General features: G+C 45.7%; 4 protein-coding genes across 5 annotated transcripts; 2 read left to right on the top strand and 2 right to left on the bottom strand.

The window, feature by feature from the left end:
- The first annotated feature begins 1436 nt into the window (after nucleotides 1-1436).
- On the top strand, nucleotides 1437-2648 carry LOC144542425 (uncharacterized). The gene is made up of 3 exons (XM_078289152.1): nucleotides 1437-1498; nucleotides 2203-2353; nucleotides 2544-2648. Exons 1-3 carry the CDS (start codon nucleotides 1463-1465, stop codon nucleotides 2615-2617), a joined length of 261 nt encoding a protein of 86 aa, XP_078145278.1. The 5' UTR covers nucleotides 1437-1462; the 3' UTR covers nucleotides 2618-2648.
- Nucleotides 2649-2959: 311 nt separating this feature from the next.
- Nucleotides 2960-4271, bottom strand: LOC139916854 (putative UDP-sugar transporter protein SLC35A4). Its single transcript, XM_071905870.2, has one exon. The coding sequence runs from the start codon at nucleotides 4255-4257 to the stop codon at nucleotides 3280-3282; it is 978 nt and encodes a 325-aa protein (XP_071761971.1). The 5' UTR covers nucleotides 4258-4271; the 3' UTR covers nucleotides 2960-3279.
- A 608-nt stretch (nucleotides 4272-4879) lies between these two features.
- LOC139916855 (SLC35A4 upstream open reading frame protein-like) lies at nucleotides 4880-5921 on the bottom strand. Its single transcript, XM_071905871.2, has 3 exons — nucleotides 5788-5921; nucleotides 5266-5364; nucleotides 4880-5086 (listed from the first exon to the last, which is right to left on the bottom strand). The coding sequence occupies exons 1-3, from the start codon at nucleotides 5800-5802 to the stop codon at nucleotides 4889-4891; spliced, it is 312 nt and encodes a 103-aa protein (XP_071761972.1). The 5' UTR covers nucleotides 5803-5921; the 3' UTR covers nucleotides 4880-4888.
- Nucleotides 5922-6525: 604 nt separating this feature from the next.
- Nucleotides 6526-16697, top strand: hmgxb3 (HMG box domain containing 3). Of its 2 annotated transcripts, XM_071905865.2 has the most exons (21): nucleotides 6526-6652; nucleotides 7033-7210; nucleotides 7335-7509; nucleotides 7716-8252; nucleotides 8423-8530; nucleotides 8717-8851; nucleotides 9003-9247; nucleotides 9632-9741; nucleotides 9834-9911; nucleotides 10174-10256; nucleotides 10365-10472; nucleotides 10640-10780; nucleotides 11468-11775; nucleotides 12052-12179; nucleotides 12842-12973; nucleotides 13136-13320; nucleotides 13556-13778; nucleotides 14189-14322; nucleotides 14516-14635; nucleotides 14812-15021; nucleotides 15193-16697. In XM_071905865.2, exons 2-21 carry the CDS (start codon nucleotides 7053-7055, stop codon nucleotides 15787-15789), a joined length of 3915 nt encoding a protein of 1304 aa, XP_071761966.2. In that variant the 5' UTR covers nucleotides 6526-6652; nucleotides 7033-7052; the 3' UTR covers nucleotides 15790-16697. The 2 variants fall into 2 exon arrangements, with proteins under 2 accessions (XP_071761966.2, XP_078145241.1); XM_078289115.1 differs by lacking the exon at nucleotides 7716-8252.
- Nucleotides 16698-17800: the final 1103 nt, after the last annotated feature.

The following is a 17800-nucleotide window of genomic DNA, read 5'->3' as shown; positions in this document are numbered from 1 at the left end:
TCTCCTGGATGACGAGACCCCCTCTGCCTTAGCTTTGGCCCAGAGGGTGAGAGGTTTGGTAACTAAGGCAGCCGTTGGTCGGTGGTGTCCAAGGGCAACCGAGCAAGAGATCCGAGATAACATCCTGGATCTAAGAACCACGATGATGTCACAGGGGGAACAAGGAGAGCAGACCACCTATAGGCTAGCAGAGCTGACTCAAAATCTGCAGGTAATTTATGGGATGGCGCTTTATGGCTAAATGACACAGTTGTGGTTTCCCGCCGCCTTTCGTAGGAACCTCTTGATTTTACAGCTGATCTGCATTCTGTAACCTCTCCACCAGATTGTGAAAGATCAGTCATGGGAGAAGAGGAGGGAACGGTCAGAGAAGATAAAAGACAAAATAAAGGTTTCTACCTAAAAGTGGAATTTTGCCCACAAATTTACCAAAATGACAACAAACTATGTTCCCTTTGCATGTAATGATGTCATGGGTGTCATGTGTTGCATTGATTTGGCAGGGATGTCAGTCCCCAAACAGCAATCTGCACCTCTCTGGTGATCGCAGCATTGACCAAAGAGAGACCACAGACAGGATGAAATATTTACAGGACCAGTTGAGACAGGAAATGGAAGAACACATCAAAGGTATTATGCTGTGATAATTGAAGAAAAAAATGTGTTAAATTGTGGATATAGGGACTACCATTACCCCTATATTGCGTGTGTTGGTCCTATCCTCAGAGGGTAAAGGGGATGTGGAGAAGGTCCAGGAGAGGGTAGCTAGAATCCAGCAGCTGAGGGAGACTCTCAGAGAGGAGATGGTGAAGCAGGGGCCTGCTGCCGAGAAATCTGACCTCTCACAACAGGTAATGCACTTCATCTGAACCCAGTCATTTTGTATTAGATATACTGAACACCTGTACATCCAGTGTGGCACCATGTTTGCAATGCTGTGTTAATACCCTATTAATGACATTTGTATGTGTACAAATGGGCATCCCATACTAAGACATCCATCTTGGCAATTTAATGATCAGTCTCAGTTGGAATACAACAAAGCACAGGAGCGGAGGAGGCGACTTAAGGAGGATCATGGGAGATTAATTCAGCAGGAGGTGGAGAAGATGGAGAGAGAACTGGAGCATGAACAGGTACCGGTGGGATAATGAGATGCACTATTGTTTAACATGATTCTGATTCTGATCTATCTTAGCTGAGGTTGCTGAGTCTGTTTAAATTCATGCAAGCCTATTATTTTAGTGGAACAGTGGAACTCCTGCATATGCAACTTAATTCTGTTGTTTTCCTCGCATTTTCTGTATTTTTTCATCTACTTTTCTGCTAGGCGGAGGGTCCCCAGAGAGAGCTGCTGGTGCTGGCCAAAGAGAGGCAGGTCCTGGTGCTGCAGATGGAGGCGCTGCGCACTGAGGCCCAGCAGGCCGAGAGAGACATGGAGGATCAATACCGCAGACACCAGATGGAGCTGCATTGTCTGAGGGAGGAGAGCCTCCAGGTGGGAATTACTTGGGTCCATGTGAGAAAAACGAGTATCTGCCACATTTTCATATAAATAAATGTCCATTTTGCTACTCTCAGTTGCCGATTGATATGAAACAACAGTGATTCAACACATACTCAGGTAATGAAAGTTTTAACATTTTACATTTGCTGTTCTGAACACCCGGTGTTTGGGTACGTCTTTCCCAGGGAAAATCCTCTGCCACATAGGAAGTGAAGCGCTTTATGTTTCCAGCAGCAACAGCAGTTTGTTTGGGATAAACAGAAGAAGAGCTAGGTAGTTAGCACAGACAGCTCAAAGTTCATCAACAGGAAATCTAAGGAAGAAGACATCACATCACTGGTGTTGTGATCTCTGGGAAGTGCAATGCTAAAACATCACAGCAATTACCGCTTCGCTAAAATGAAAATAAAAAGAAAACAAGGATCCTACAGTTTACCACGTTAAGCAATTCTATACAGTATATCAGGAAGATAAATGGAATTCACACAGTCAGGAAAAAGGAAAATCTCCAAACAGTCTCTGATGATTACATTAAGTGTATAAAAAAGCGCAAAACAAAAAAGTGCCAAAGACGGCAAACAAAGACAATTTGGTTATACCATCGTTAGTTTGTGCATGTGTGTTTACATGAAGACCCATGTTCAGCTGCTGTGTCACCCCCATGCTGTTCTGCGTCTCTGTTGCTTCCTGTCTAGGTGTTCAGAGTGTTTCGTCAGGTCAGTGAGGAGCAGAGGAAGACATCGGAGGGCAGATACAGAGCTCTGCTGCTGGAGGCCGTGCAGGACGCCGTCTACCTGTCTGCCCAGAACCAGCAGCTGCAGGCCGACAACAAGCAACTCCGCACGGGTGAGCTCATGTGTATCACTTATTTCTGACCTCTATCAGATTTGGGCTATGCTTGTAGCTGTTTTTGCCTTTACCTCTTAAGTAACATGTGAAAGGTATTCCTTGATGTGAACTCTGTACTTCCACTGCCATTGGTCTTCATAAATTGGTTTATCTACAATGTAATAATTTTCTTTCATTTTCTCCATAGCACTGGGAGAGCTAAAGGACTCTCTAGCTGTGCGAGGTGATCCCAAGGCTGAGCTGTTATCCCAACAACAATGAAAAAAAAGAAACAATATTTTTAATTAGTAGATGAGCTTACTGTAAATCATGAGAAAATAAACACTTTTTTTGACAATGTATTTATTGGTTAGTTATTGACAGACCGAATAACACTTTGTGTGTCACTTGTATTTTATCTTTGACAGTCGACTTGGCAGAGACTGTGATACAGAAAATATCATCAAGCTAACAATAGCACCACTCTTGAGAAATGTGTAACCATAAAGATATAATAATCATTACCAACACCTCAAATTTGAGTTCACCTGTAATAGTGTAAGAGAAATAGTAAATAGTTACATTTTAAAATTTGATGCAAGTTGGCAAAATCAAGGCAACTGATGACTGGACAGTACACATTTAATGGTAAATGATTGCAAAACAAATAAATGTGTGTTGGAGTCTGGAGGTCAAAGTGCAGTTTCTACTGTCTGATCATGGCTGATCATTTTCAACTAACAACCAACCTTGACCATTTGAAATGAGATGAAAAGCAACAAGACTCAAAGAAAACATTACAGACAGGAGGCAGGAGCAAACACACAAACACCACTTCAATAAAAAAAAAAAAAAAAAATAGGAAACAGAAGTTTCCTACAGAAGAAGAAATACAACGTTGTTCTGGTTAAAGGGACCTCGTGATTGTTTCGGTGGAGACTCCACTACCTGTAATACAAGTAAGCTGCCAGACCGATCATAGAAACGGGCAGGAGGAAAAGAGGGGTGAGCTGCAGCCCTAAGATGGCCCAGGACAACAGAGCGTTGACCAGCATGGAGCAGGAGATGACAAACAGCCTGGTGATCCCACTGCCGTGCTTCAGCACCACAGACATCAGGAGTCCGTTAGCTGCCTGCCCTGCTATAATGGCCCACACAGCCCCTGAGTATCCCTCCAGGAAACCCTTTTCACTTGCGACACTGGAGAGAGAGGAGACCCCATTGATGGCCACTCCAAACACATATAGGTAAAGGTTCTGCAGGCTGAGCGGCAGCTGCTGGCTCTTCAGCACCCTCTCTGTGTAAACAGCTGCCAGGCCTGAAATAAAGCAGTACACCAGCACCAGGAAAAGGCCCCAGGCTGTGACATGAAGCCGGGGACTTGCCTCAGCTTCAGCCCTCTCCAGGTCCCCCAGATCCAGGCTGCTGTAGCTGTGGCACACCCCGGCCCCCATGAGGAGCCCCAGCGATAACCACTGAGCGGACCGAAGCCTCTTGCCCAGACAAAAGGAGTAGAGCAGGGCAGTGGAGGCGATTTTCAGGTTGCTGAGGACTTGGTAGGAGCTGGGGTCCATGTAGGCCTGCATGAGAACTACCAGGTTGTTGTTGAGGGCGTAGAGGACGGCGGGGACTGCATAGGGAGCCACGAGGACCAGGGAGGGAGCGGCGCGTAAGGCAGACGGGTCCCCAGTCAGGAGGAGGGTCGCCAGGGAGATCAGGAGTTTGACTAACTCAATCATGACAACGCAAGAAGAGGGGCTGAAGGGGACTTGACCATCGACCTTGGTGAGGGCGATGAGCGGTGCGTGGGAGCCATAGATGAGGACCATCAGCCCCAGGAGGACGCCCCACTCGAGCCTCTTCACCCATTGTCTCCTGCGCCTGGCTGGGGAACTGGGCCCCACATTCTGGATCACGATCATTCTCAATACTGCAAACTAAACACTTAAATAACTCCTAAACAAATCTGTGAATAATACCAATAGTGTAAAAAAAACCTCACATCAAGTCATAAATAATCACAATGAGGCCATTTTAAAAATAAACAAAGCTATAAATCCCAACCAAATGTCAATTATTAAATACTGATACACAATTATTTCAGTAAACGTGTATTTTGAGCTGAATCATGTGGGTGTAAGAAGCATTTGCAGGGATAACTGGCTGTTATACACATCCCTGATTCAAAGTCAAACTGGCTTAGACAGCTGCTCCAGGCAACAATACTAAGACAGCAGTCAAAATCTGAGGGAACAATTAAAACCTTGTAGGCACAAAGTCTGGTATTGAGTGAGTACATCTAACATTTATCAATGGAAAGGAAATACAAGAGTCTGTAACTGAAGCATCACCCTAAACTTGCACAAAAATGAAAAAAAACTTTGAGTCCCCAATGAAATTCCAGTTATATCATGACATCCATAGGATATCAGGAGAGCCTCGAGGCTTCTCTGTTCATGAGCCACTGACAAACCAGCAGCTGCAACAGTGTCTCCTGCTGTTGTGCCCCTATACCACAGGCAAAGGAAGATGTGGGCTAGTAGTCAGTCCAAATTACTTTGGTCCTTTTTTCATGTTGTTCAAATAATCTTTCACAGTCCTTTCAATGTTGGGCACTTGATAGCTCTGTGCTGCGTACATGCCAGTGATTGTTCCCAGCAGCACCCCCAGGATGGCAGAGGAGCGGAGCTTGGCCACCACATAGCCGGCCAGAAACCCCTTCAGGAACGGAGATCCCAACACAGAGCCTCCCTACAACAGAAACATTAACAGGAACACTTTTATCACTGTCCCAACACAGGAACGGGGTTCAGGAAATACAATTAGGTTAACTAATCAAACTAAGGTTGGTGCATTCACTTGGTAGACAAGAGAAAATCACAGTAGCTTAAAGGATCTATTCAATGATCAAAGAAACATGAGCAACTTACCTGAGGAATTCCTACGGAAACTTCGTTCTCCACTCGCCTCTGGATCTCTTCTAACTGATTCTTGAGCTGGGTCAGATCTTTCAACTGTTTCAGAGGATCCTAAAATGTAAGTGGGGGATCACATGAGCATTAGGTAACAGTGATGTTATAACACTTTTACTAAATTAACATCTTATTGTGGATAACACAGTTAACGCTGCTCCATACACGATAGATTTTTGTTGACTATAGAATACAGAATCGCTCCACAAGAGCTTCTCTAGCAACCAAGTTACATTACTTAGTTTTCTTAAAGTTTGCTAACTGTCCTCACTAGCTAACGCTAGCTACATAGCAAAAGCTTAGCAAGCACAAGGAGCGATGAAATTCGTACAGCATCTAACCTTCCCCGTGTAATCTCAACATAAAGCCAGCTGCTGCAGAGAGGAAAGGAGTTAATTCCTCCTGCCCTAGAAAGGACTGTCATCTGACAGGACACGTGAAATTAATAAGTTTAAAGTCAGAGCACAGTAACTTACTCACCTTGTCATCCGCCATCTTTGCTCAATGGAATGATCTGCGCTTGACTCATAAGCCTGGGACAGTCTGCTACTTGTATTCAGCGCGATTACTTTGGCCTGGCAGTTATTCGCTCAAAGGGTGTTTCAGCCCTCAGCATCGTCTTACAGATGAGTATTGCAATTTAAGAAAACAAGACAGTGAACATATGGTTGGAGACAGGTGTATTGAGCAACCTGTCTGAAAGACAAGCATAATCTAAAGAGACATATTTGGCAGAGTTGCGGTTTGATTTAATTCCATGACAACGCCGCTTGTCTGCAAGACGGCGCTGAGGGTTACACACGATTTAAGCATGGGGTGTATGGAGAAAACATCTTCAAGACTCTACTCATGACTCAAATATACTTGGGATATCGATTAGCTGAATCATCTGAGCTTATTACACACAGAGTTGTGGTTAATTGTGTGAACTGTACTTTGTGTCGCACTATAAACACTGTTCCCAAAGTCCACAATGTCAGTCATGTCAGTAGTTTGTCAGAAATGTATCGAGATAAAACTGAGCCTAGATCTGTCAAAACATGTCCTCCAGAGGTGTATGGGCGCACGCATTACTTTCACGTGTCAAAAACGTCTTCTGTGATTGGCCTGTGCTTGTTTATTCCGAGACGTGATTGGTTGAAGACCATAGCAACAAAGCGCCATGTTTTCTGCAAGGCGAGGACAAACCAAGCTATTGTACTGGACATTTATGAACCACAAATCCCTAATTTGATATGGAGCGTAGAAAAATACCCGTATTTTTGGTCGTCGGTACAATGCTTGATATTTTCGGCATCTTTTGAGGGTTGTGCAGCGCAGTTTGCAGAGCCCCGGGACACCAGAGGTAAGGCTTCAATAAGAAGGCACCTCATTGGATAACTCACCGAGTGTGCAGTCAGTATAAACACACACCAATAACTCTACATTTTAAAGCAGGGAAGGACCAATACTTTTGACATGCTGTCACTTCATTAGTCTGTCAGTGATACCCATTCATGGCTTGTGTATTTTCGTTATATTTAGTTATCGAATAAAGTCATTATTCGTGCTGCTTCCTCTCTAGTCTGCAGAGAGTTGATATGTCACAGCAGCCCTTGGTTGGACTGTCTTGCTTTCAATGGGTTTTATTATTCAAAGCATCTCCATTTGCCCCCCATCATCAGAGATATACCATCCAAACACAGCAAACATGACTATAAAACAAATATTTTACTATTCCCCAAGCTGGTCCCAGATCTGCAGCCATGGAGACCATGGAAACCATGGAGACGGTGGAGGTGTATGACAATGTGAAAATGACAGAGGAGGTGGAGAGCTGCTACACCCTGATGGAAGTGACCTCCCCCAAGAAGAGGAAGAACAGAGCTCAGGAAGACACTGTGGAGAAACCCAAGAAGCCCAGGTAATGTATCAGACCCAAACTACTTTCACACACAGTTTAACACACAAATGAAAGGTTCTTCTTTTCCGTCTCTCTTATCAGTCTCCATTACGGATTGCTGACACTGAATCCCCTCTGTCTTTAGGTCTGCCTACCTGCTGTACTACTTTGATGTCCACCAGATGATGCAGCAGGAAATCCCGAACCTGCCGCAGTCAGAGATCAACAAGCGCATCAGTGAGAGCTGGAAACGGCTCAGTGTGGCTGAGAAAGGCTACTATCTGGAGAAGGCCAAGTTGGAGAAGGAGGGCATAGAAACAGTAAGTTACATCCTCAACATGTGAGCAAGCCCATGCATCTGGTTTATCTGTATCAGAGTGAAGAAGACCCATTCTCACAGTTTCACTCAGCCCTTTATCTCTGCTCCAGCCTTGTTCACTGGTGTCTAGTATAATCTCAGTGTCAGCATAGTGAGTCATAACGTAGTCGTAGAGCATTAATTCTCCCATCTGTGTACCTCCCTCAGCCCTCACTCGGCCCCTCCCAGGACCTGCCGGGCTTCCGCAAGATCCTCCCCAGGGCCAGTTACGTCCTTCTGCCCAAAGGCTCCTCCTCGAACCACCAGGCAGGAGGCTCCCAGCCAGAGGTGTGTGTGGAGTCTCTGGACTCCCCGGTGGAAGGAGGCCTGCCCTCCCTCTCCCTCCCCCAAGAGCCCCAGCTCCCGCCTCTGGGGCTGGGCAGCGAGGTGGAGCTCGGCGAGCAGTGCGTCGCCGTCGAGGGCCTGGCCGAGGTAACGGCTGCGGTGTCTCATCCCACGGCCCTCCAGGGACTCCTGCCCTCCTCTGACCCCAAAGCCTCTGCCTGTATGATGGCACCCACAGACACACAGAGCTCCACTGCCCTCACAGCAGATGGGACGCTGCTGAGGGGGAACGAGTCGAGAGTCGTTGGTAGTGGTTATAGCGTCATTAGCATGGCATCTGAGGAAGGGGACGTGGGCGGGGCAATGGTGCAGCAGATGCGAGGCGAAACTACACAGGTGGTCGCCATCATACCCACCCAGGTGAGACCTAAACTTCCATCTGCCAAGTAGCAGTGTGCTTCATTCATTCACTCATTCATTCAGGGATTTTTAGAGCATGAAATTACTAGTTAAAAACCAATGCAGCTGACCATTTTACTCACAAACAGTGTTCTGGATGATGTTGTGATGTGATTTCTCCGTCTCTTCAGAACCTGCTGGAGCCCAAGTCTTTGGCAGGTGCCAGCTCTGTTGGCCCAATGATGATGGTCTCTGTAGGAACCAGCATAGAACAGAGTGCCAAACCTTCATATAAAATGGTAACCACTCACAAATGTTCATTCACTATAAAAATGTAGATTTAGAAAGAGGCAGATTTCAAAGCTATTTACAGAAAAATTCCAAGAATATCAACACCCAGTTGAATAAATTTGAGAAATCATTTGAGTGGGTCATTGTAATGGACATTGAGAGCCACAGGTTTAAACATTTTCCCTCTTTTGCAGACTGTAAAGACTTACACCAGGAGAGGTCGGGGGAGGTGCCCAACTCCTGGCTGTTCATTCGTGTATGTCACCCGCCACAAACCACCGACTTGCCCCGAATGTGGGAGCCACCTGGGTGGCAAGTGGGTGCCTGCTGTAAGTGACAAGCAATATCTGTACCTGAAAAATTAGGGCTGTTGCATCTATTATGAATATATAAGGGGATTGAAGTGATTTAGGGTACAGTGGTACAGGTCATTTTAGCTATGGCTTAGCTATGGCTAAGTCTTCCATATTTCCATATTAGGCAAAGAAGACCCATGCGAAAGATGCTGCATCTAAGCAAACTCCACAGAAAGCTGAAACCAACTCTAATGAGAGCGGTCAACCCACTTTGTCTGCTGCTGAGGAGAAGACGACCACTGTCAGTAACACAAACGCCACTGGAGGCAAGAAAGAAGGGCGAGTTCAGCGGAGCTCCAGGAAACAGCGTGCAGTTCTACCAGGAGCGCCACTAGAGGGCAGCAGCACCAAGACACAGGCACAAACAAGGTGAGCAGCTGTAGAGCTTTGTTATTGGCTTTCAGTGTATGTACAGTATAGATGGATAACTTGTGTTTGTTATGTGTGTGATAACTTGACACCTTTTATTTAAAATTGTTATACATTCCAGTGGCAGTAAATATAGGTACTGACATCATTTTCAGTCATTTGCATTTGGCCTCATTAACAATATTTCTATTTGAAATGTTGAAATATATTAAAGTGCGAGACCCAGACCTATTGTAAACCTGAAAATATGGATGGAATAAGATTGTATAGACTCCTTACTGTATTGTTATAGCAAATGAATTTTATTGCACGTAATAACAATGCCTTACCTACAAATTGGTTTATATCTTACTTTATGAATACTTCCTCTGTGTGAACCAGCAGAGCGTTGAAAGGCAGTGCTAAGGGCGCCACAGCCCAAGGTCAAGACAGAAGCAACGCTGCTGTGCAGAAGAGACCCGTAAGACCCATCCTCCCTGCCTACTGCAGCACAGGTCAGACACAGCATACAGCACATGAACAACCAATGTTGTGTGATGCAATGATAAAATAAGCTGTTGTCTTATGGATTTATACCTATTCCTAGGCCGTGCCTTGCTCCAGTTCATAACTGTCCCACCTGACAAAGGGAAATCTCTGAGTGTCAACAACAAATCAGCCGTCGGTACTGTATATCATTTGATTTCCTGTAATTATACTTTATTTGATGTCTTTCTTGCAACTTTTAGTGAATTTAGGGTTTCCTTTCCATTCAGTTCAGTAGTTCAGAATGACTTCATTGCATGTTCACTGACTGTTTATTATCGACACGATACGGCGGAAGTTATGTCTTCATTATGTGAGGGGAAGTGAAATGTTTGCAGGTGTGTTTGTACGTTCTGAGGTTTCTGCTCTCATTTGATGTGGTTGTTGTTTTCTGACCACAGTGCCTAGTGAGAGTTTCTCAGGTCTCAAACCCAGCACTTTGAAACAGCTCGGCCAAACAGTCCCAGCAACCACAGCCAAGCAGGTTAACACACACACACACACACACACACACACACACACAAAAGAAAGTAATAATGCTATAAATTTACTCTCTGTCTGTTTTTCTCACTCTCTGTATGTTTTTTCACAGGACTCCCCTGCCTCAGCAGATGGCAGCCAGCATATTGCTTCACTGATTGATAAGGGAGTGAATATCCTGTCAGTCATGCCTTTCAAACAGAACACCATTTCCAGCTTTGTCAGTATACTGCTATTACCTGCACAATTTAGCCTGCATCATTTGGGCTTTACTGACACTCAGGCAGATTCATTTTAGCTCAATGTTCCTTTCAGATGTAGTTTTGTCTCTGGATGTCTCTTGTTTCTTGTTCTTTGGGTAATTGTTTCTCTGTTCTTATGTCTCAGGACTTGGGTCTGTCTACAGCGCGGGGCAGGGGCCGGTGTAAGAACCCGTCCTGCGACTATGTGTATAAGAACAGACACAAACCTGCCGAGTGCCCTAAATGTGGCTGGGACCTGTCCCGGAAGAACGCTGTAGGAGCCAAGGTTAAGGCTGTCTTCCTTCACATTTTGCTCATCACTTTTAAATAGCTCCCAGTTGTATCTCTGACCTCTTGACCCCTTGTGAGTCTGGGTGCCTTCTGGTCATTCCTGAATCTAGACTTAAAGGACTAAAGGAGACCGGGCCCTTGCTGTCAGGGCACCTACTCTTTGCAATTCCCTCCCTGAGGAGCTCAGAATTAGCGTTGTCTTTTAAATCCCTTCTTAAGACCTTTTAATTCACACGTGCTGTTATATAATAATGTTTCTCTTTCCACTATTGCTTCTTTGTTTGAAAAGTGCTATAAATATAGTTTTTATTGTTATTATTGTTGTTAGAAGTAGTAATAATAGTATTACATTCTGAGAATCTAGTTCTCTATTTCTCTAGTTGATATCTTGCTTGACACATCGAAATCTGTCAGTAGCCATCATAGCAAGAATTCTTTTTAGCCAGTAGAAACTTATGGAGATGCTAATGAAGACACATTTTTTATATTATTGTACTATTTTATATTGCTTATTACCTTTTCAGCCTAATCCTTTAGTACCTTTTACTCCTTGTTCACCAACCTATACCTTTATTCTTTGCTGCTGCAATGACCCAATTTCTCCTTGGGGATCAATACAGCTCCTCTCTCTCCTCATCTCTCATCTCATCTCATCTCTCTCATCATCTCATCTCTCCCTCAGTCTGGCGCTCTGTTGGATCCATACCAGGTCCTGAGTCCTGCCCAGAAGGACCTGCAGCGCCAGTCCACCCTGCAGCTGCTGCGGCGGGTCCTGCAGATCCCCGAGAGTGAGACGGAGCTCCAGGAAACGCTGGTCCTCATCCAGGAGCTCAACACTCCCCAGATAGTCTTTATTCATCCAGGCGAACAGGACCAGGCAGACGCCGTGGAGACAGAGACGCTGGTCCAGTCTGGGTGGCCCCGCTTCTATGAGTCGGCTGCTACTCACTGTGGCCTCTGTCACTATCCTCTGTTCAAAGGAGGTCAGAGGTGAGGAGGTGGGATGAGATGGGAGGGGAGGAGCGGGAGATATTGTGTTCTACTGGAGGAAGAGGAGGAGAGGTGTTGGTTTATGAAGAAAGTCTGATGTTTGTTCTGTGTCTTGACAGTTGGCTTGTTTGGCTACCTGGCTTCTCCTCTCCTGATTATTATTTCTTCATTTTATACCCTGCCTCTGTTTTTATTACTCCGATACAGTGGTGTTCTGTTGGTCTCTGCTTCACTAATGTCTGCTTTGTTGTGTGTGTGTGTGTCCGTCTGCTCTAGTACTGTTGCAGGACAGGAGGACTGCTGGCTGCTTACTGAGACTCTGATCCAGACGGCCTCTCTCCAGCTGAAGGTGTGTCTCAACTCTCAGTGTCTGGCCCTGCACAGCTTCACTGACCTGCACCCAGGTAAACTACACCACCCACAACATGTCGTATATTCTTTTATCGACTTTTTCTATCAATCTCTCCAAGCCTGGCGGTCTTTCCTTGCTTTTGGTTCGTTTTCCGACGCGAATTTTTGGAGAATGTCAACAAATATCAGCTGAAGAATTTGAAATGATTACCCGATATGGATGGAAACTCGTACTCTGATTATGAGAAACCAGGTTGAGATGCCTGGCTTACTCCAGCATTAAACAGGTTACTGTGTCATGGAAACTTCATACTCCTTTCACGTCTGGTTTGTGCCTTCTGCACAAACTCAGACTTGCACAGTGTTATGGTGCATTTTGACATCAACAGAAAGCATGTCGGCAAGCAATACTTAGTATAGCTATTGGGATCATGATTTATTTCCCATGTATTACAAGAAGCTTACTACTGCTTAGTCTAAGAGAACATATGTTGCTGCTGGTGGACCTCTTTATCTGTGGGCAGGTGAGGACACTGCAGGTGGACAGGGATATGCTGTTAATTGGTTAATTCGTGGTAACAGGGATACTCAACTGCAGTATAACAAAGGTGCATGTAAACAGCGTAACCTTAATTGCATTATGGTCTATAGCCGGGTTACTAGCTAACTACTATTAATTATTTTTCCCTGGCTTGGTGTGAATTTGTACCCGCAGGTTTGTTCAACATTGGGAACAGACTGCTGGTGAGTGTTGACCTGTTCCTAAAGATCCGGGCCAACATCAAACTGGGCCATCACCCACCTCAGGCTGTCAGGACCATCCTGGACCATGTCCCCAATCACCCCGGTAAACACCCAACCCGGCTGGATTCTGCTACTGTCTCAGTCTGATTTTGTCTGGCTTTTGGAACGGTTGTTTAAGTTTTCTGCATGTGCCATTTTCTTTCCTTCTGTCTTTCATATTTTCTGTCTTTCTATCCGCCTCTGCCTCTCTCCGTCCGTCCATCAGTCCACGCTCTGAGTCCAGAGGAGTCGTCCCAAATCCAAGAGCTCCTGCTGAGTGGCTACTGGGCCTTTGAGTGCACGACAGTACGAGATTACAACGACATGATCTGCGGTGTGTGCGGCATCGCGCCCAAGCTGGAGATTGCCCAGCGCAACACACACAACGTGCTGGAGCTCAAGAATGTGGAGGTGAGAGACGGTGATGCGCTAATGACAGAAAGAAATGGGGAAAATGAAACCCATAAATAAAGTGAGACAACAGACTGAGAGCTATCCAGCAGTGACGGTGTCATACAGATCTCTGACACACGTTACACCTCAGCTTGGGAACATGTCAGATGTGTTTGTGTGCCTGCATGCCCTTGTACTCCATATTATTATGAAACCTCCACATGCTTACACAGTTTTTTTTTTCTCACCACAGTTTACTTGGCCCGAGTTTTCCGTCTCGGACGAGGTGCACGTGGACGACTTCTGGCTGACCATGGAGAGTGAGGCCATCGAGCAGGCGGCTTTCCCCTCGGACATCCCCATCACGCGGGTAGATGCTTCCATCATCGCCCCCTTCATCCCCCCGCTGATGAGGAGCCCCACTGTCATCAACACAGAGAAGGACAAGGTCCTCTCGCACGCGCAGCAGCCCTCAGGTACCCGCTTTGTCAAACTACTGCTGGACTTCAGCTTTTAAATGTGTTAATCCAATGACCTCCGTTTGGGTTTCAGTAGCGAACATTCAGTATTTTCCCCGAAAGCCAGAAACAAGAGAGAAGAGTTTGTTCCCCTTCCTAATCTGTCATATAATCACATAGCTCCACAGAGCTAGCAGTAGGATGATATAAATGTTATACAGGGGTCACAGTTCCAACTAATATTGCATTAGCCTTAATTTAGTCTCCCACTTATTGCCTGTAGACATTGTTCATTGATTTCTAGAGACAGATTTATTCATATTAACTTTGTTCTGATTGGAATGGCTTATATAGACCATAAACAAACATATTTTTACTTCTTCAATAGAACGTATTTCCCCATTAACTAAAATGCTTGTCTGTTTCAGGAGACCCGTCAGTCGTGGTGCGTCTGATCCACGAGGGCCAGCTGAGACTCGACAGGATCGAAGAGCACAGTGAGGAGGAGCTGAGAAGCCTGCTGGACTGCTGCGGGGAGACCGCCGCACCGGACTCCACCCAGGTGTGTGTGTGTGTGTGTGTGTGTGTGTGAGAGAGAGAGAGAGAGAGAGAGAGAGAGAGAGAGACGCTGGACGCAGGCTGCTCTGCTGCCCTCTCAACTAATGTTCTTCTGTCTGCTTACTCTGATTTCTTTGTGTCTGTCTGGGTGTTTGTCTAAATATAAGCTTCCCTCCTCCTCTTTCCCTCTGTGTTAGAATGAGTTGCTGACCTCTCTGATCTCCCTGTACACGCGTGTTCATACCGGCCTCTCCACCGCCCCCCAGCCCCCTCCACACCTCACCGCTGGCAAGCTGTCCAAGGTCTGCCCCCACAAGGTAAATTCCTCTTTAACCAGTCACCCAGTCATCAGAGTGGGTTACATATGCACTGTAAAGCTCTGACACTCAAATGTTTCAGATGTTTCTGTTATATTTGAATTCATCACTCTGTAAGTCTTTTGGGAAGGGCTTTCACCATTACTTGTCCACTCCTGTCCCCTGCCTGTATGCAGGTGGTGTGTGGTTCTAAGTACATGGTGAGGGGCGAGACGGCTCGAGACCACGTTGACCTGCTGGTGTCCTCTCGCTACTGGCCCCCAGTCTACGTTACCGACTCTGCCCGCCAGGTGGCGCTGTGTGCTGACACGCAGTACCCAGAACTGGCAACCCAGATGTGGGGCAGGAACCAAGGCTGCTTCTCCGACCCCTTTGACAAGCCAGAGGTGGGGAATTTAAATCAAATAAATAATAAATCTCTTAGGGAACGCAAACTTGTGCTAATTAATTATGTTGGGGAAAAAAAAGAAATGAAGACATCTATTTTGTGTTAAGATAAATTGGAAGTCTCAGGATTCCATTTGTCACTCATGCAGCCTCTCCCCTTCGTTCTTCAGTTTGTGTCGTGCGCTGAGCTGCAGGACCAGCCGTACAGCGCTGACCTATCCTCGGTGGGGGAGAACCAGCAGCTCCACCCCATCACCAAATCCTCCTCTTGCTGGCTGGTGCACCCTGCCGGCACGGCCCGGGCCCAGGAGCCTCCTGCTCTGGAGCACCACGCTATGGGCCTCTGCAGAGAGCTGGAGCCCTACAGCAGCCTGGTGGCTGAGCTGAGGGAAGAGGGGGAGGAGGAGGAGGAGGGGGCAGAACAGGCGGAGCAGACGGACGGTGCCGAGAACGACCTCACAGAGAAATCGGAGGTCGGTTCCTCGGTGAGCCGAGCTGAGCGGCGACCTTTGGTTTTCAACAACGCGGCGTATTACTACCTGTACAACCGTCTGGTGGATTTCCTGGCCAGCAGGGACATCGTGAGCCAGCAGATCAATCAGGTGCTGAAGGCCTGCCAGCCGGGAGAGGTGGTGATCAGGGACGCCCTCTACCGGCTGGGAGTGGCTCAGATCAACACCGAGAGAGAGGAGGACGAAGGGAGTGGGATGGAGGGACAAGGACAGCAGGGAGGGGTGGAAAGTGTATATGAAGTGGTGGTTCCCTGAATAAAGAAGCGGGGCTGGATGGCTGGATGGAGGACAGACAGTATGTCAAGATGGCTGCCTGGAAAGAGAGGAGTGTGGATAATAGAGAGACTGCATGAGGAAAAGCAGCTGGTGGTGCACAAAAATAAGGAGCTATTGGAGTGCAGTGTAATAGTTAATTTTTGAAGCCTAGCAGGTGCCACTGGGCATTTAATCATGACAGGTTTTACTGATATGATAAAATAGATAGGCGATGGATAAAATGTGTTGAATTTTGCAGAAGTGGGCCTTATGGTAGTAGGTAAGGAGAGGAGAGCAGTGATATATTAACAGAGTGGTCTGTAGGGTTCACTCTGAAAAGTTCAGGTAGCGGAGTTTTTTTTAAAGGTCATTCTTGTTTTTTGTCATCTCCACCTAAAACTCTGCATCATTTTGTGTTTTTCCTCGGAAACGTTTGAGTCTGCTTTTCAGACTTATTTAGATTAAAGTGTCCAAGCTAACTCTGAGTGTGAGAGAAAGTCAAACTCGAGAAAATGGAGAACTTGAACATCCTGGTTTGAAATGACTGAAAGAATGTAGCCTAATACATATGTTGTTGTATTGCCCAGCAGGGTGCCAGGAGTTAAAAGAGGAAGTGGTCAGGCTAATTGCGTGTGTGAGAGAAAGTGAAAGAGATGTAAACTTTAATGCTAAATTTAAATGGTTTCCTGTGACTCAAGGAATGTACACATGATTTGAATAGGTCAGGCACTTCTAACCATAATGTAAATGTCTAATCATGAAGTGAACTGTGTATTTAACGCCCTTTTATGATCAGAGGCTTCTGCTTTATGTTTTACACTCTTACCTCTCAGTTACCACTTGTTGCCTTTTGGACTGATTTTGTTTGTAAAGTGATGATAAAATGTATATCTGTACATCATACTGCATCATGATGTGGTGATGGACTTTATTCCTTTTGCTTTATTTTGGATTAGAGTGTCTTCCATACAAGGACACACCCAATCAGTGGTCCTTAATCCTATCAACCAATCAGCAGCCAGCCTGTGAGAATAAATGTATAGGCTACTAACCTTGTGTGCTTCATGCACTTGAGGTGTGTAAAGGTGAATTGACCGTATTCACACAACGGCCATCTTGAACACTCAGGGTGGGAAACTCAAACATTTATCATTTCACAGCTTCCCCACTGAAAAACATATTAGAAACAAATGGATCTGAAGAATCCAGAGGGAAATGGGTTTACATTTTAATATATAGGCCATTATCGCTAGCTACCAGAGTCTAGCCTAGCTAGCTAGTAGCTTACTAACTAGTAAGCTAGCTAACTAACTTCCCCACTAAATTCAAGCAGTTGCTTTTCACAAAGTGAAAAGCAGCGCTTGCCCCTCCCTCATTACCACCACTGAGGTGCCCTTGAGCAAGGCCCTTAACCCCAACCGCTCCAGTGGAGCTGCTCAGTGGCCAGCAGATTAGACTGTGGTTGTACTGGTCAGCTTCCAGGTGTGAAGCATTGCTCTCAGTGAAACTCCCCTGAATAAATAAAGGTGAAAAAAAAAAAGGTAGAGCTTCTGACCCAGAGTGTTCAAAATGGCCGCCGTGTGACTAAGGTAAATTGTGAGCTGTGGTACTTCTGGAGAATTTAAAGAATCCCACGTAAAGGGACGAAAAGTGTTTTGATAATTTTGAGTTTCTGTAGTCTCAGTGGTGGGATTTCTACTTCCCTCCAAAAGGTTTAGAGTTGTGCAATGTTGACCGTCTGAGAGAATGGAACAGAGGAAATGCAGATTGGGCATTATCCAATAAAAAATGGGAACTGAGGAGAGAAGAACATAAAGGCAGCAGTTTGGTCCCAGTTACAGCCATCATAGTTGCAAATGTGCAATAATGAAAAATATAGCCTATAAATGTTTGTCACAACACATTATATTCCAGTATGTAACTTTACATTGGAATCCAAAATTTCAACAATATAGCTTTATTAAAGCTTCTGCAATTTTCCAGTCATTTGATTTGCAGATCTTGCATTGAT

The sequence above is a fragment of the Centroberyx gerrardi genome, chromosome 16, assembly GCF_048128805.1.
Source record: "Centroberyx gerrardi isolate f3 chromosome 16, fCenGer3.hap1.cur.20231027, whole genome shotgun sequence".
NCBI lineage: Eukaryota > Metazoa > Chordata > Actinopteri > Beryciformes > Berycidae > Centroberyx > Centroberyx gerrardi.
The sequence above is the reverse complement of the archived record's forward strand: the minus strand, read 5'-3'. Positions and strand labels throughout refer to the sequence as shown.

What these genes read in the sequence shown, in the direction of transcription:
- LOC144542425 (XM_078289152.1), top strand. Translation starts at nt 1,463, where the DNA reads ATGGAGCTGCATTGTCTGAGGGAGGAGAGCCTCCAG. An exon ending in TGAGGGAGGAGAGCCTCCAG is followed by an intron (nt 1,499 to 2,202) that starts GTGGGAATTACT and finishes CTTCCTGTCTAG; the next exon opens with GTGTTCAGAGTGTTTCGTCA. An exon ending in CAACAAGCAACTCCGCACGG is followed by an intron (nt 2,354 to 2,543) that starts GTGAGCTCATGT and finishes TTTTCTCCATAG; the next exon opens with CACTGGGAGAGCTAAAGGAC.
- hmgxb3 (XM_071905865.2), top strand. Translation starts at nt 7,053, where the DNA reads ATGGAGACCATGGAAACCATGGAGACGGTGGAGGTGTATGACAATGTG. An exon ending in CCCTGCCTACTGCAGCACAG is followed by an intron (nt 9,742 to 9,833) that starts GTCAGACACAGC and finishes ACCTATTCCTAG; the next exon opens with GCCGTGCCTTGCTCCAGTTC. An exon ending in TGGAGCTCAAGAATGTGGAG is followed by an intron (nt 13,321 to 13,555) that starts GTGAGAGACGGT and finishes TTCTCACCACAG; the next exon opens with TTTACTTGGCCCGAGTTTTC.
- LOC139916855 (XM_071905871.2), bottom strand. An exon ending in TTTCCGTAGGAATTCCTCAG is followed by an intron (nt 5,087 to 5,265) that starts GTAAGTTGCTCA and finishes TTTCTGTTGTAG; the next exon opens with GGAGGCTCTGTGTTGGGATC.
- LOC139916854 (XM_071905870.2), bottom strand. Translation starts at nt 4,257, where the DNA reads ATGATCGTGATCCAGAATGTGGGGCCCAGTTCCCCAGCCAGGCGCAGG.